This window comes from Sapajus apella, unplaced genomic scaffold, assembly GCF_009761245.1.
Source record: "Sapajus apella isolate SASKATOON/1434 unplaced genomic scaffold, GSC_monkey_1.0 scaffold161, whole genome shotgun sequence".
NCBI lineage: Eukaryota > Metazoa > Chordata > Mammalia > Primates > Cebidae > Sapajus > Sapajus apella.
Genome location: NW_022437101.1, coordinates 1,906,258 through 1,924,145, shown reverse-complemented (window position 1 = coordinate 1,924,145; position 17,888 = coordinate 1,906,258). Strand labels below are relative to the sequence as shown.

The window sequence follows — 17,888 nt, the reverse complement described above, 5'->3', positions numbered from 1 at the left end:
GAGGGTGTATAAATATTGATACATATGAAAAGGCGACCTTTCACAAGTAAAGGCAGTTTAACAATTGATATTACAGGTTGATCATCCCTAGTCCAAAAATCCAAAATCTGAAAATTTTTGAGCAACATGATGCTACAAGTGGAAAATTCCATATTTGAGCTCATATGTTGGGTCTGTCAAAACAGAGCCTTGTTTCATGCACAAAATGTTGTATAAAATTACCTTCAGGCTGTGTGTATGAAACATATGAAACATATGAAACGTAAATGAATTTGTGTTTAGTCTTGGGTCCCATCCCAACATATCTCATTGTGTATATGCAAATGTTCCAAAATCCAAAACACTTCTGGTCCCAGGCATTTTGGATAAGGGTTATTCAACCTATAGTAGGCATAGTAAAATCATTAGCTGTTACAAACTTTGTTTTATTGATGTTATGCTTCTGGTACCTTTCATTTTTGTTAATAAGCTTAAGGCCCACTTAATGATAAATAGTCTATAAAAATATAAGTACCATGTCAAGATTGGGAAGAAATATAATTATTTCTCCTTTGAGCACACTAGGGGGCACTAGACATCTGTCTAGGGGATGTCTAGAACCTGCAGCATGCCCCTTGGTTCTAAGTGTAGGTATGTCAAGATTGCAGTGTCATTTTTCACAGTTGTATTCTAAGGTAGATGTACCAGATCATTCTCTGTATCTCTTCTGTGTCTTCTCTTTTGGCTTGATTTCCAGACTTTTTGCCGTCCTGGATAATAGGATGTCCTCACTGGAATGTCCTATCAATCTTGACTGACCAGTATGGAGTGAGCTAGCATGACAGTCTTCTATGTTTGGGGCCTGAACTGAGCTTCTGCTGGCCCAAGATTGCAAGAGGTGTTTTGACATTTGTTATTTTTTATTCACATTTAACCTGCAATTAAAATTTATCAAACTTTTTGTGTAATCTGCCAACTATTACAAGATAGCATCTGAAATATATGTAGTTTCCAAAGTATATTGTATGTACATTATTTCATTTAGTCCTCATAAAAAGTCATTTGGCTCATTTTGTGGTCAAGGAGGCAGATTCAACAATGTTACATGGCCTCCCCTTACCAGTTAAAGGCCTGTAATGCACCTAGGTCTTTTGCCTACGTTCAGTTTTCAGCTCTCTGTAATTATCTTAAATCTGTGTCTGTTGCTGGGTTCTCCTCTAGTGGTCACCACCGGAGCCCGACAGGGGCTTTAGGAGTTAGAAAATGCCCTGATGGGTCAGGTATGGTAGCTCATGCCTGCAGTCCCAGCACTGTGGGAGGCAAGGCAGGTAGATCACTTGAGGTCAGGAGTTTGAGACCAGCCTGGCCAAAAAGGCAAAACCTATCTCTACCAAAAAATAGAAAAATTAGCTGGACATGTTGACACACACCTGTAGTCCCAGCTACTCCAGATGCTGAGGCATGAGGATTGCTTGAACCTGAAAAGTATAGGTTACAATGAGCCAAGAATGTGCCACTGCATTCCAGCCGAGGTGACAGAGTGAGACACTATCTTAAAAAGAAAAAAGAATGTGCCTTGATGAACAACACACTTACTTTGTTTTATTTGGTTGCAACTGTGACTTTTTCATGTATAGATTAAAGAAAAAAATGTAAGTGGAAACATCAAAAACACTGTTTCCTTAGTAATGTAAATATAGCTTAGGGCTAGACTTTTTTCACATCATAAGAATTCTTTAAAGAAGGTGTTTCTTTTGCCCAGCCTTCCCCACCTGGTCCTGGGGAAGGTTGAGACCAAACTCAGGGCTCTTGGTTCATCCCATCACCTGGTGTGCAGAAACCAAACTCCTTACAGAGCAGGCCTACTGGTGGTGAACCCGAAAAATGGAGCTCAGACTTAAATCACTCACACAATTTTTATTTTATTTATTTACCTTTTTATTATTCAAGACAATGAGCTTTCCTTCTCCTCCTCTCTCTCTTTTTTTTTGTTATAAGATTCTAAATTAAGAGCTTCTCTGATGTTTCAGCCACCCTGTGTTATGGGTCATTTTTTATAGTGGACCATAACCATCTTTATCTAGTGGGCAGAGCTAAGAGCAGTGCTTTAAAGTCATATGGGTAGAAGGCGCAGGAAATGGAACAAGAAGTAGGCTCTAAATGAGATAGAAAGTTTCCAGAACCCATTTCTGGATGACCTCATTTGACCATTTTCAAGCCATGCGTCTCTGTCTCTATCTTCCTTATCCCTAACCCAATTCTGAACTTCATTCATTCAGCACTATTGTCTGCCATGAGGAGGCATTATACTAATCTCTAATGCTGGAAAAATGTCTAAGATAGTGTGTGTCCCCAGGCGGTTTCCAGTACAGTGGAGGATACTGGTATGGATTTCACAATATGCTACACTTGATGGGCAGTATAGTAGAGATCACAGGTGTGTCCAAGATGTCACCAGGTTAGGAGGGCCCTTAGAAGACAGGACACTTAAGTCTGGTTGGTCAGGGGAGGTTTCTGTGAGAGGTGATTCTGCATGAGTGAAGGTCTGACAGGTCTGCTGAGTGGGTGAATGTGTGTGTTAGGAGAAGAATTTGGGGACAGTATGGGAATGCAGGTACACAGAGATGAGGAGGCCGCATACATGGTATGGTGCAGTGGTAGCTAGCTTTGTCTTTCCACTTATTTTGAACATCCTTGGAATGCTGGAAATTCTTCTAAAATAAATGAACTTTAAATGGCAGCAGCTAGCTTTCAGGGTTCCATTGACAAGGCACCCTAATAGGTTACAACGGGAGGAAGCATTGTTCCTGGTGTAGTTCAACTGGCTGTACTGGGTCTGAGTTGCTTCTGACAGATGATTATTGCAGCCTCAGCCCCAGGCCCCACAGCCTGGGCCAGATTCTCATTCCTACATGAATGTAGGGAAACCAGGGAGTGTTTTCTCTGTCTGCATCTGACTGGAATTGTAGCTTTATGTTTGTTCCCGGCTTCTCTTGTAATTGGCTGCCAGTGGAGTTGACAGCAGGCTGAAACTGGCAGTTGTGTGAGGAGCTAGAAACACAGCCAGTGAACACCATGCCCACCACTTCGTTTTATGTGGCTGCAGCTGTGACTATTACGTGTGTGGATTTTTTAAAATGAGAGAAGAGAGAACATGAAAAAGTTATTTCTTTTCTAAAAGGGTAAATATTGGACCATTTACTGCCCTCTTCTGCTTTTTCTCAGTTAACTGGTCTACTTATTGAAATGACAGAATTTAGACATTTTGAGGTCATTTCTCATTTTTAAGATTTCATCTCACTTGGCTCAGATCTTAATACTGACCCTACCAATTTTAAGTCAATCTGTATCTATTTTTGTTACCATCATATAAAAGACTGCCATACTTAATGACAGTTTACTATTTACAAATTTGTGACAGAATTCTTAAATTGAGATATTCCAGCAGGTACCATCTGAATACTAGGTGTCTTTACTCCAATGGTGAGCACATTATTTATAATAATTTACTGAGCATCTGTTTGATCAGCTATCATAGTTTCAGTTCAAGTATACATGTTCAGGCAGTTCTGTTAAACAGTTGTGATACATTGCAATATGCACATTATTTTGGGCCACATATATGACCTGTTTTCTTTCAGTGAACATAGCAATAGTATCTGCTGCAGGGTTGTCGTGAGGATTTCAGAAAGTGTATGTGGTTATATATAATACTACATTAGTTTATTAAGCACTGCTTTTTCTAGGCTCTGTGCTAAAGTGCTTTACATGTGACTCCTTATTTAATCCTTCCCAGAACCCAGTGAGGTAGGCGCTGCTGTTCTCCCCATCTCCCAGTGGAGGAAACTTAGATGCTGACGAAGTTAAGTTACTTGCTGAGGGTTTGTGAGCTAGTAAATGGCACCAGGATTTGACTCCAGCCAGTCTGAGCTCAGACTTTTGTGCCTGGGCCTGCATTTTTGCATATGTCAAACCTAGTGTGTTCATACACAGAATCCGTTTGCATCTGCTGGCCAGATAGACTGCTCAGCCTGCCAGACTGCAGGACAAGTTGGTTAGACATGCTGAAGAGAGTACCTTTCAGTCTCTTGGCAGCGTCTGGGATGGGGAAGTCATATTTCTGTGTAGGTGCAGATGAACTTGGTTCTCTCCCCCTTTCCCTAGTGTGCTGTGGTGTACTTGTCAGTCCCCACTTCAGCTGTGCTGCTTCAGTCAACCCTCATCAGATAGTCAGGTCTGTTTTGGCTGCAAGCTGCATGAGAAAGTATTGCTTATGGAACAGAAGAATCTCTTCGTCTTAGCTCTGTTTTATAACCATGGTGTTTTCTGTCTTTAATACGTATATAATTCTACTGGGGTGATTTGTCTTCACAGTGATACAAATGCTTGCAGGCAATAATGATTTTCCCCACCACCTTTAGTCATCCTTTAGCCAAATTGAATAAATGTTTGGCCCTTTCCATCTTTATGAAGCGGAAGACACTAGAATGCAATCGTTTCTGTAGTGGCTTATGTGGTTTCCTAGGTGCTGAGTTCTGTGGTGACAAGATGCCTGTATATTTTAGGAGGGAGAGAGGAGAAGGAAGCTGAACCTTGCCGATGCAAAGTGATGTGGTGGGAAATTTAACAGCCACAAAGATTGACTGGGTAAGTCTAAGGAAATGGTTGTCATCTATCAATGAAGTTTAAAAAGTGATACCCCTGTATGTAAAATATTTAATGGCCTTGTTGTGCTAAACTTCTAAAGGCAGTATCTCCTGGTGTTTTTATTTCTCCTTCTGTAAAATTATCTTGAAGAAATTGCAAAGTGAAGTATGTTTAAGTGGCTATGATTCTTCCAAGGTTTATGTTATCTACAAGTTTGATAAATACAAGTATCCTTTGTTATGCAGAAGTTTGGCTATGAGTTTTCATAGTAAGAGTTTTGATACTGAGGACTATCTCATTATGATGGCTGAATTTCAGAGTGGCAAGAATTCAGAGATGTGTATCAGGAAAGTGTATATATATCTGTTCAGTTTCTAAGTTTTGATAGTAAGGGTTACCTACATGCCAGGGCTTCTCAGCTTTGACATTATTGACATTTGAGACCTGATAACTTTTTACTGGGGGGGTTTGGAGGCTGTTCTGTGTGTTGTAGGATGTTTGGCAGTGAACCTGGACTCACCTGCAAGATGCCAGTAGTTGTATATCCTCCCGACTCCTTCTACAGTTGTAACAACCAAGAATGTCTCCAGGCATTGTCAGATTACCCCAGGGTGGGGTTGAAGAGACAGAATTGCCCCTGTCGAGAACCACTGTTGTACACCATTACATTTAGCTAAATTTGTAAATAACAGGAAACTCAGAAGACTCTTATAGCCCCATAGAGATACTTTATTGTGTCCATTGCATGGAGATTATTTTTAAGGAAGAAAAATACTAATAGAGAAGAAGAGATTGCCTTTAGAAGTTAAGCACAAAAAGGACATTAAATTTTTATATAAAAGGGTATCACTTATTAAACTGTTGTTAGATGATAGCTATTTCCTTAGGCTTGGCCATATACTGCCTCTTCCATTTGCTGTTCTTCTCTGGAAATGACCAACAGTGCTTCATTGATCTTATTTATAGGTCCTTTACTACCGTGCAGTGCAATTTCAGATCACCAGTTCTTATTGATCACAAGTAAATTTCAGCTGGCCCTTCCTTTTATTACTTTGAAGAGTTGAAATTTTCAACAGGATAAGAATTTTTCAGAAGATGTGCTTTAAGGTCCACCAGCAGCTACCTAGATATTAGCATTGGCTTCTGTGCTGGTTTTGTAAAGGATACTGGAAAACATACCATACCTCTGGCCAGGCAGTATGTGTAGTATTACCCTTCCATTTTCTCTTGCCTTCCCTCAGCCATTCTCTCTTACTCTTGCATAGTCAGTGGCAGATAAATGCCTTCTTATATGTGTTGCTGCTCCTATTTGCTTCCTGTGAGTTGTTTATTATAGTTTGAAAGCATTTCTCTGTATTGTTTTATTCAATTTCTACCGTTTTGTGAAATTCAGAGCATCAGTTGTACCATGCTGAATGAAAAACTCAGCTTTTTATTTTGAAAGTGTATAGAACTTGAGGCTGACTTTTTTTTTTTTTCCCACTCATGACAACTAGGGTCCATTATAGTTACATGAATGCAAAATTAGTCTGGTTAAATGGCTGCACCTTTTCTACAACCTTGGTATATTGCTAAGACTTTCAGTTTTTTAGATGACTGACATTTCTTCTGTTGCACATACGTGGTGTTACCCTTCTGAAATATAAGGGTTCACCTTATTTTATATCTGAAAGTGTCATATTACTGAATTTGTAACTTAGATTTTTTTCAGTGAGCACATTTTTTTGAGTGTTAGTACTATTAGTGCTTGTATATTGCTGTTACCTCTTCCCCCAGTTAAGTAATCAGTAATGTGAACCTAATACAGCAATTCTGACCCAAAATTTGCCTTGTGTTCAAGGTACTTAGCTGTTTTATGCTGTGACTATCATATCTTTAGCACAGAAATAGTAATTATAAATAAAATCTATTTTTGTTACACAGTATTGCTGTTGTGGAGACAATTATGTTGAAATTTTTACTGAATCTTTTCTAGAACTAATTTCATGTCTTATGAACTAGCAGAGAAATTTTCCCTTAGGGTATGCCAGAAGAGGAGCAAGTAGTTTTGATAATGAAATGAGACCTTAAAGAAATATTTCTAGAGCAACTATAATAATTTACATAAGATATGAATTGAGATGGCTGGAGAAGAGAATTGTTTTTCCTCTTTGAATGTCAGTGTTTTGGGTAATAATGGCAGCAGAAACCTAAGAGACCATTCTAATTTGCCTGCTTTTTTTTTCTTGTACATTATCAGGCTATCTTTTAAAATCTGTCTTGTTATTAAAATAATGGAAATACTATTTTTATTTTTATGGTAGAAGATGGAATAAACTGAGACTACAGGACAAAGAGAAGCGTCTGAAGCTGGAGGACGACTCGGGGGAAAGCGACGCGGAATTTGATGAAGGCTTTAAAGTGCCAGGTTTTCTGTTCAAAAAGCTTTTTAAGTATGTACCATGTGTTCTTTCCTATTTGCTTTCAAGCCATTATGTACAAATTAACATTTTAGGAATTACGTAGTAGTTACCTGTGGGCCCTGAAGGTATTTGCAGCAATTTATTGCAAATACAGATACTGTCAAATGAAATTTTAGCCACACACTGTTCATTAAAATTAGGTAATAATAAATTGACTAAAGGGTGCATTGGGTATGTTTGTAAACTGATGAATCTATATGGACATTTCTCAGCAGACTAAAAGCAACACGTTTAAAAGCCATCGATGTTTAATAATTTTTTTGTTCTTAGTAATTTTAAGGTGCCAAACTCCTAATTTCCTAAATCAGATTAATAGGAATATTTGCATATTGAAATCAGTATTAAGAAGGGTTTTTTTTTTCTTCTATGTGGAAATAAAAAACTCTGAGGTATTTTGAGTGTCTTATATTGTACCTGAGGGTATAATACTTTTGAACTGACCAAATGTGCATCTAAATATTTTATGTAGATGTCATTCTAAAGTCAAAAGAGAAGATATGGCAACACCTTGAAGATTAAGTTGCTATTTGAAGTTAAGTTTCATGTGTAAGTGGCCAAGCGTTGCAGATGACCGGATGCTCCCTGATAGATGCGTGCACGTCGTCTGTGAGGGCTGGCCAGTCTCCCATGGTGAATGTAAATACTGAGGAACATTTTCAGTCTCATCACTCCTGGGATTTACTTAACAAGATGCTTTTGGAAGGCTTCTTAGATGCATTTAGGAAGTTAAACCATTACATAGCTTCTCTCTCTTTTGTATCATCAATTTGTAGTTGAGAGCAGGATGCAAAGTTCTTTCTTTAAGATGATTAAGTTTAGTCTTCTTTATAGATTCAGCTGTCAGCCATGCCCTTAACTTGTGGAAGAAGTCTACTTAAAAACAGCATGTTCTTTATAGTTTCTCTCAAGGAGTTTATGTTATAGTTTTATTTTTTCTCTACGGGGGGTAGTGGAAAGTGAAGAGTAGTTATTTTATCCCACTAAACATTATAGAAAGCCATACTCTAAAGATGTGAAATGACTTGATGTGATTGCCATAACTGGATGAGGAACAACCATGTAGAGAGAGGTTGAAATCCTAATCTTTAATAATATTTGCAGAGAGGTGGTTGCTTTGCTTATTGCTTCTCTCAAGTGAAAATTAACTACAGAAAGGTAAATAAAGACCACATTTATTGGCAACTCTGTTTTCTCTAAAGTGATTGTTTATTGAGAAACAGGTCAAATAGCATCAGTGTTGTACTAGCAAAAGGATAGCCAAATTATAGATTAAATTGATTTCAAAAAGACAGGATACTTCTTTGTGTGTGTAGTAAGTGATTTGGCAAATATCCTCAAGGATCAAGTTGAGTGTGCATTTTCGTATAAATGTTGGATTTTCTAGCAAAGATATTTCACAATTAATATAAATAAATGTTGCTTACTAAATGTGTTTAGAATTCAGTATATTGACAAAACTCTTTAATATAAATAATATATATATTTTAAATTAGCCTTAATTGCACATTCCTGTAAAGTATTATGTTGTTTTAATCTCTGCAAAAATAGGATTTTAAATATTTTATAAATGTCATAAAACTTCTGTTCATTTTCTTCTGCTATATAAAAAGAAGTAATAGGATTGATGGAGTCTACATTTTTTTATGATTATGTTTTAGCAAGACCAATTTAATTTTAAACTGTAGGTATATTTTTTTTACTGTGTTTGCTGCATTCTGTGGAATTGAATTAACTGGGTATAGAGTTGTACACGAGGGAGTCAAAAGGTACAATTAGCCATTTAAGTACTGTTTTCTGCAAGATAATGTTTAACTTTTAAATTTCTGTTATGAAAGTTTGCCCAGCAAGTACACTTCTCTATCTAATTAGGAGTCAAATGACAAATGTCAATCTTTTGACCTTACTTTCAGCCACACTAGTAAATGTAATCTTGGATTAGTACGGCAGTGCCAAGGTACATCAGTGATCTCTGGTCACATTGTGATGCTTCAGTCTCAAGGGATAGCAGAATAGATTTTTTAATGTTTTATATTTATAAAATCTTTAACTGTCCCTAAAAAGTAATTTTTATATGCTTTTCAAAAATTTTGAAAACTAGATTCTATAAGATGTTTTTATTTAAACTAATTGTTTTATGCTGTTTATTATTAGGAAGGTGAAACAATAAAACCAAAGTCATTTAGTGGCACAGCTGAAACCTGAGCTCAGGTTCCTAACTCCTCATCTAGCAATACCAGCTATGTATACCATCTACCAACTGTGTGGCTGGTGCTTTTAATCTGCAAGTGAATTTTCTTTAAATACCATCTGAGGGCCTTCATGTGTTGTGTGGAAAGAGCCACTCTTCGCTATCTTTGTAACTATCCCTAGTTGTTGTGGATCCTGCTAGAGATATGACTTACATGCTGCCTAGTAAGATATTTTTTTAATGTCATTTTTGTAGTGCTGATCATCTTATAAACACACACATGTTGTTTGAAAGCCCTTGAAGATTAGATTTGTAGATGAGGAAACACCCAGCACATTGTTTGCTGCCCCTCCTGGGCCACAGAGAATCTAGTTGTCTTAACCCCTTCCCAAAGTCCTTCTGGGATCCTATGCTGTCTACCATTCCTTTAATAATTTCTCAATTGCTCCTCTCCAGATTCTTCCCACTTTAATTAAGTTGATAAGCCCCAAGCAAAAAGAGTTGCTGGACCCATGTAGGATGGAGACAGTATGGTATAGGAGTAATACATCAGAATGATCACTGGGAGATTTTGTTCCTTGAATGAAGGAGCTGGTCCCATGGTTGTTCTGTATCTCACCAAAAAGAGGTCAGTTGACTAGAATTTAGTGATTCTGGAAACTAATTGCACATCAGTTTTTTTGGAGAGCTTTTTGCAGTATGTGTTTTTCAAAAGTTGAGATTATTCTAGTGTAGCCAATTCATGAACCAGCTTTTCTTCTAAATCATGGTTTCTCAACCTTGACATAATTGACATTTAGGGCTAAATAATTTGTTGCTGTGGGACTGTCCTGTGCAGCGTCAGTTATTGAACAGCTACTCTGGCCTATATTATTGCACTTCTTCGGTTATAACAAAAATGTCTTTAGACATTGCCAAATGTCCCACAGGGAGAAAAATTACCCCTGGCTGAGAACTACTGGTCTAGGTCATTTCCAGAATCACTTTGGAAACATACAATTCTGGATTTCAGCTCTGGCTTGCTCATTGTTTTTTTTTTTTCTAGCGCTGTGAACTTTGGCAAATTACTTAACCATTCTGAGCTTTTGTTTCCTAACTATAAAGTGTGCTGATAATCTCCTTTGTACAGGTTGATTGTGAGGCTGTGTCCAAACCACCTGGCCTGGTGCCTCTTCGGCAGTCAGCTCCTTAAGTAGTAGCCATTATTCTCTGATTGCATACCACATATTTTTGGAATTTGTCCTTCTTCCCAAATTAAATGATCTTGTATCTGTACTAGACTTCATCGTGTTTTGATTTTTTGTCCTTTTCTCCAAGGTGCATATCCAGTGTGTGTATTATAATTTGCAAACTTAATAAGCAGCAAAATTCTCATTCAGAGTTTTCCTTCTGTGATAGGTAATAATGGAACAGCTAGAGTCAGACTTCTAGAATTGCTTTGCAGAATACTGGGAGAAAGTTAATTATGACATATTTACTGAGAGGAGATTAAATAAAACCAGTTAAACGAGCTGAAGTCCAAAATGAAATTTTAGATAGACATACTAGGTGCCAGATGGTAAATATTTGGGCAGCACAACAACAAAACCATCTTCTTTTAAGATGGGTAGCCCCTTAGCCTTGACATTTTATTTGGAAAAAAAAAAAAAAAAAACCCTTAGCTTCCATCATCTTTTTATTTATTTATTAGAGATTGGGCCTCATTCTGTTGCCCAGTTTGGAGTCCAGTGGTGCAATCATGGTTCACTGCAGCCTCAACCTCCATGGCTCAAGTGATCCTCTCACCTCAGCCTCCCAGGTAGCTGGGACTACAGGCACGTGCCACCACTCCAGGCTAAAATTTTTTTTCATAGAGAGATGAGGTCTTACTGTGTTGCCCAGGCTGGTCTCAAACTCCTGGGCTTAAGTGATCCTCCTGCTTTGGCTTCCCAAAGTGCTGGGATTTACAGGCATGAGCCACCTCATCCAACCCATCATCTTTTGATTCAAGTGACTTTTGCTTTAGATTTTTTAACTTGACATATAATCTTCATACCATTCCCTGTTGTTAAGTGTTTCTTCCATTCAGAAAGATTTTTTTGTATTTTTACTTTTTTAACTTTATTTTTAGGTTATTAAACATATCACTGATGGAGAAAGAAAAATATCAACTTCTGTGTTTTGCAGGGGTGGGGGTAAATTATTTCTCTTTGACCCATATTCCTTATTTAAAATCTTAATAGCTATGATCTTTTTGTACTTATGGTAAAATCCCTGAATCAATTTCTGCTTTGAAATATTAAAAAGACCTTTTGTATTGTTGGGTCTTTAAACTTCTTTTTTGCATCTGCTAGTAATATGACAAAATCATCTGTTATGTACTAATTTCGAGAGCAGCCCTATTATTTAGACTTGTTTATGGCCTTAAAATTTAATTTTTTCTAGTATAAGAGAATGTGATTACGAAGTGATTTTTCAACAGTATAAGCTGTAGGTTGTGGTGTTCTCTGTCCTGCTTTTTTGAGGCTTTTCAGATTGATTGCTTTTTTTGTAGAAAAATTAATGGAACTTTATGAAAAATATTTGGGATTTTTTTCCCCCAGAAAATGAGTAAAAAATAATAAGTTTATGCTTGTTTACCAAGCTATTTCTAATGTTGAAAAGAAAGGAAATAGTCTCTAATTACCCTATCCATCAGCTTAATTAGAAATGTGTTAATGTTCTGTAAAGAAAAATTTGTGATTTTATGCCTAGGTGATCAAAAATGTATGACCTTATAAATATAATACTCATGTAAAACACACATCCCGCATGTTTCTCTGACTGGTACTAGAACCTAGCCAAATGATTAATTCATGAGTACTTTCTGTTATGATCTGTATTATCCACCATTTGCCATTTTCTCTTTTCTTATTGGTGTTTGTTGTTGTAGGTACCAGCAGACAGGTGTTAGGTGGCTGTGGGAATTGCACTGCCAGCAGGCAGGAGGAATTCTGGGAGACGAAATGGGATTGGGCAAGACCATCCAGATAATTGCCTTCTTGGCAGGTCTGAGCTACAGCAAGATCAGGACTCGTGGTTCAAATTACAGGCAAGTGCTCCTCTGCAGACTGTCAGTCTGTGGAGCTCAATTAATATTTCATCAGATGTATTGCTGTGGAGGAGGGTCTTGTGAATTATTGATGACATTTCAATTACAATATTCCTTTAATTCTTTTAGTGGGGGACATCAAAGGAAAAATTTTACGAGACAATGGAGCTGTAGGGCAGGAGAAATTAAACATGTAACACTTTTAATGAATTCCAGGCATTGATGCTTCATTTTGCAGATGAGCCCCACTAGATATTTTGGGTCAATATGATGTCTAAGGTTAGCTTCTACAAATGGATTGTTTACAAACTCAATTATGTTAATATCAATAGTTTACACAATATGGAATTTTAAATTAGACATAATACCTTTAGTTCCATTTATTAAATTTTACATTAAAATATTTGTTCTGGCAGGAGACCAGGTGAGCATTACAGTAAGTACAAAGTCTATTCATGGGGAGAGTTGGAGCTTTGAAGAAGCCATTCTCCCTAATTTCCTTTATAATGAGTGTGCATGATAGCATTTCTAGATAGCTCTCTCTCTCTTTTGTTTTTGAATGAAGTTGTTTGTCTGATCCCTGTGCTTTCTGCCCTTCCCAATCTATGAACTTTATGTAATAAATTCTAAGGCTGAAACCTAAGTGACTACCTAAAATGGTAGGAAACTGTTTAGATGTTAATCTTTATTCTCTTTAGAAATTTAGATAAACTATTAAGGCTTTTGTATTCCAGAAGAAATAAGCATTTAATCTATTTGGTATGGTAGTACTGAAATACTTTATTTTGAAAGACAGTACTATGAGCATTTCCATATTTAAACTGTACATTAACTTTATAGAAATTGGTGTTGGTAAAAATATTGATAGGTAAATTATGTAGGATATTTCATCGTCTTGAACCTCCTGTGTTTCAGTAGGCTTATGTAAAGAGTAAGAGCAAGGTATTTACCAGAGAGGTGTGCCCTGGAAACCTCAGACACTCACTACGTGTGATTCGTAGATACCTTTACAGTAGCGTCAGTGTGCCTACAGTCAGCAGCTGCCGAAAGTTCTTTCTACATTCCAGCTCATCAGCAGCAAAATGCTTAGTAGAGAACCAGATACGAACCATAAACTGAGTCAAGATTACGTTTCTTTAGTCTTTAGAGTTTAGTGTTTTGTTTTTATTTCTTACTCTTTCGTGAACTTCGCAGATCAGTACTTCATGTGTGGAGTGTTTGGAGTCTTAGAATATTTTAGAATCCCAGTTGCATTTATACAGATGTAGGAAGGGAAAGAAAACACTTGGAGATTGTTGAACGCTAAACATTTTGTTGTTGTTGTTACAAGGAGGTTATATTGAAGTGGGAGATTTTTTTCAAATAGGAGAATTCTATTACATTTTGCTTGGAAGCATGTGACAACATTCCAGACCAAAGGAAAACTCAAAGTTGAAAGTGGGCTTTTAGTGTTGTCTTATCTATGACTGTTATTTTTTAAATATACTTTTTCTGTTTTAAATAAAATGCTTTTTCTGTTTCAAGTAAACTCTTTGGTTGGTTTGTTTTCTGCAACTCTGTTGGGTGTTTTGGTAACTAGACTACCCTAAACTCCTCCAAGTGGTTTCTAGGACTTTTTCTTTCCTTAAATGATTTTTGGGATTTTCTTGTTTCCCATTTCTTTTCTTTCCCTTCCTGTTATCATGAAACTTCTGTGGAGTCTAATGCTCAGGTCCTAGGAAACCTAAAATCATCCCTGCAGTGTAGTTTTGATCAAAATATTAAAACATGCTCTCTTGAGTGTTGACAGTCCTGCTAAGAATGAAGTCAAGGCTAATAATGAATAGTAGCTGTAATCAATTAACTATCAATGTTTATATCCACTTCTCTATAATGAAATAATTTGGCATATTGGACTATAGCCCAGATTGTCTTTATTAAGATGGTATTGGTGGAAGTGGCTTGCAAGAATGTGGTGCTGCACCACAAACACCTGGGCTCCTCATAAGTAGAAGTTTACAGAGGCGTGTGGTCCCCTTCACTCACATGTGCCATGGCAGACTGGATCACATCTTCCTAACAACTTCATAACACGCCCTCCTCTGGAACCAGATGAACTTGGGAGTTCTATGTATTTATGTCTTACAGAAAAATAACTCTTAAGGTCAAATGAAGTTCTGTGTGAGCTGTTACTGCTTCATTGGCTATGTATATTTCCTGTGAACTCTTACAAACTGTAGAGGGTCCCTAATTGGAGATCATTTTAGTGTTATAATTTTAAGGACCATGAACATTGAAATGGAAACAGTGTGTCATACCAAGAAACTTCATGGTAAAAGAAGTTTGATTTGTTGTTTTTTAAAAATGTATGTTGTATGCATGTTTCTAGAAGATAGTGAAGCATATTATACATGGTTAATAAACATCTACGCTGGTTGCTGTGTTCCCTGTTCATAATGGATACACCACCTTCTTTTCACTTTGCCACTCATATTATAAGGATAGTTCCCTCAATCTTATAATGAAGAGGAAAAAAATTAACTTTTCAAACTTCAGTTAATTTTTTAAAGTTTTGGAATTAGTTTGTTAATTTCTAACATTATTAAAGTTAATAAACTTTCAAGGATAAATATTTTACTTTGTAATTCCTGGTTAAGTTCTGGGTATGACTAGCAGGTTGATGTATTTGACCGTGGAGCTACTGCTTTGCCCTAAATTTGTTAGGTAATCAGAGATTAAAGGAATTCTAGTCTGTTTGGTAATTGATGCTAATCACTGTAATAGACTTAGCCATTTCTCATGTTCATCTCACTGCTATTAAGGGTTGAGAAAGGGTGGTTCAGTTGATGATGTGACTGTTAATGGAGTTGATTGTCCTGCTGTGATCCAGCAACAATCTGGGTCTGCCCTTGGATCTCAACTCAGTGTGAAAATCTCAAAATTTTTCTACTAGAGAGAAAATAGCAGAAATTAAAGGGCATCATGATAATGCCAGATAGATATTCAGCCAGAAGAATGTACTAGAGTCATCAATGTAGCAGTTTGTAGAAGGCATATTATAAAAGAGGAAAAAGCGATGTGTAACCTGAAAAAACATATGCATGTGTTTATGCTTATTTGAATATGAGTTTGTTGTAAAATATTTTGGACAGCTTTTGATTGGTTGTTTTCTAATCTCTGCTAAGTGCATATTGATGATAACTCTTTTATTCCCCTTGGAGGATAGAAAGAAGTTGGTGCATTTAATCCTTTTAGAGAGGATTGCTGCCATGGAAGGGGCCAGGGCAGAGTCTCACTCTCATCAGGGAGTTTGAGGGGCACCTGGATAGGTCCTGCCTTGGTGAGGAGCATGGTCTAGGAATGCCATAGGAAGTGTCGGAATCTGTTGTAGTTTGACCCTTTCCACCCAGATGAAGGACAGGAACGATGACTGTAGCTGGAGGCAACAGGGGTTTCAAAGTAGACAGAGGCGTTTTGTCATGTTGGAGTATAAGGGTAGGTCTCATTTAAGTTAGGGCTTGACCAAAATTTTATTGTTTTTCTATAGAACTACAAATTACTTTTCAGTTGTGTAGTAGATGATTTTTAATATTTTAAGCACTGTATGATTTACTCTTATTTGTAAATTTTTTTTTTTTTTGAGACAGAGTCTGCTGTTGTCGCTCAGGCTGGAGTGCAATGGTGTGATTTCGCCTCCTTGAACGTCTGCCTCCTGGGTTCAAGTGATTCTCCTGCCTCAGCCTCCCATGTAGCTGGGATTACAGGCACCCGCCACCATGCCTAGCTAATTTTTGTATTTTTAGTAGAGATGGGGTTTCACAGTGTTGACCAGGCTGGTCTCGAACTCCTGACCCCAGGTGATCCACCCGCCTCGGTCTCCCAAAGTGCTGGGATTGCAGGCATGAGACACCGTGCCTGGCCAAAAGTTGTTTTAAGTTCAGGAATCATTTATTTCTGAGCTGTAGTAAGAAAATAAAAATCACGTGATTCCCCAACTCTGAAATAATCTCTTTTAACATGTTGATATATTTTCTTCCAATCTTAAAAAATGCTTTAATTTAATAAAGTCAGTATTTGTTAATTGCTTCCTGTTAGGTAGGCATTGAGATCATTTGAAGAAGAGATTATCTCTTCTCTCAAAGAGTTTAGGGAGTATCTCATACAATTACAGTAAAGATGATTTGCGTTCTGACAGGGTTAGTGTGGGGTAAACCAAGGAAGAGTCCTTAACTTATTTATAGAGAAAGGGACAGGGAAAGCTTTGTCGAGGAAGCTGAGATCTGCATGTTGAGTAGAAGGTAGCTGGAGGAGTAAGAGTGTAATCAGGACCAGGTGAAGGTCGACTGGGGGCTGCTGGCCACAGGAGCAAGTGTTAGGATAGTGGCAATGAGAGGTAAGGCTGGAGAACCAAGCAGCCTCATAGGCCGGGTCCAGGTGTTTAGTCTCTGTCCCAAGATCAGTGGGCAGCCTTTAGAGGTTTTGAAGTGAGGGGATGAGGAATTCAGATTTTGCTGTTTGAAATGATGATTCTCGAAGATGCAATAACCCAGATGAGAGAGGAGAGTGGCTGGAACTGGCATAGCAACAGTGTAGAGGGAGAGACATGGCTACTGAAAGGAGTCAGGAGGTAAAAATGATGTGAACTCAGTGTAGGTTGCTCATGGTGAAGAGCAAGCAGGTTGGCTCAAGGATGAGGCCTTGGTTTCTGGTTTGGGCACCTGGGCAGTGGGGAAAGTTCTACGCAGTGGATTGTAAACATGGCGGCAGAGGACAGCCATGTTGGGAAGGATGGTATGTGGTGTCAGTCAGCAGTGAGATATCTAGTGTGTGGTGGTCTGGAGTTCAGAAGAGTAATCTGGGCTGGAGACCTAGATATGGTATTACCAGCATCTAGAATTGAAATTGTGGGAATTAGTGAGAGCATGGGGTTAGTTTATACAGTGGAGTAATGTATATGCATTTTGCTTCCCATAGTCAGCATCTTTGTGGGCAGGAAAACGGAGTGGAGGGGAGGAATGACAGTGTGCAGAGTACAGTGACTCTGCTCCAGGTGTGCGAGAGGAATGCATATGGGCCTGTGGTGCCCTCAGTCAGTCCCAGTTCTTAGTTGCCTCTTATAGCATGAGCTGAGTATGTTGTTGAAGAGGTTGCCACAGTTAGTTTTGACTTCTGCTTAATTTTTGTCTTAAGCACTGACTGGCACCCAAACCCCTGCAAGACTGAAGATAAATTGGCTACAGTAATGGGAGTGTTGCTCCTGGAGATATAAGCTCAAGAGTTTAGGTAAAGGAATTGGTCTCAAACAAGAAAAGGGACACTTGTCTCAGTGTCCCAGAAGGGCAGGAGGAGTGCAGATGCAGATAGGGAATACAGTGTAGGATGTATCAGGGTGTTTGCACCTAAGTGAAACCTGGCCTCAAATTCGGTTAAATGTTCACAAATGTATGGTGTACCAAGAAACCTACAGAGGAGGCGGCTGGTGGGCACAGCATGATCAGCAGCCCAATGTTGTCTTCAGGGACCCAGACCTTTGCCTAAGGCCAGGTCTCCTTGTGATCATTAG

At 38.0% G+C, this 17,888-nt stretch overlaps 1 protein-coding gene across 6 annotated transcripts in view; it reads left to right on the top strand.

Annotated features, from left to right (window-relative positions):
• ERCC6 (ERCC excision repair 6, chromatin remodeling factor) overlaps window positions 1–17,888 on the top strand; it is an 89,495-nt gene that overhangs the window by 26,577 nt on the left and 45,030 nt on the right. For all 6 annotated transcript variants that reach the window (XM_032266826.1, XM_032266823.1, XM_032266828.1 and 3 more), the window contains exons 6-7: window positions 6,930–7,058; window positions 12,188–12,346. In XM_032266826.1, the coding sequence (XP_032122717.1) occupies window positions 6,930–7,058; window positions 12,188–12,346 (288 nt within the window). The remainder of the gene's footprint in view (window positions 1–6,929; window positions 7,059–12,187; window positions 12,347–17,888) is intronic.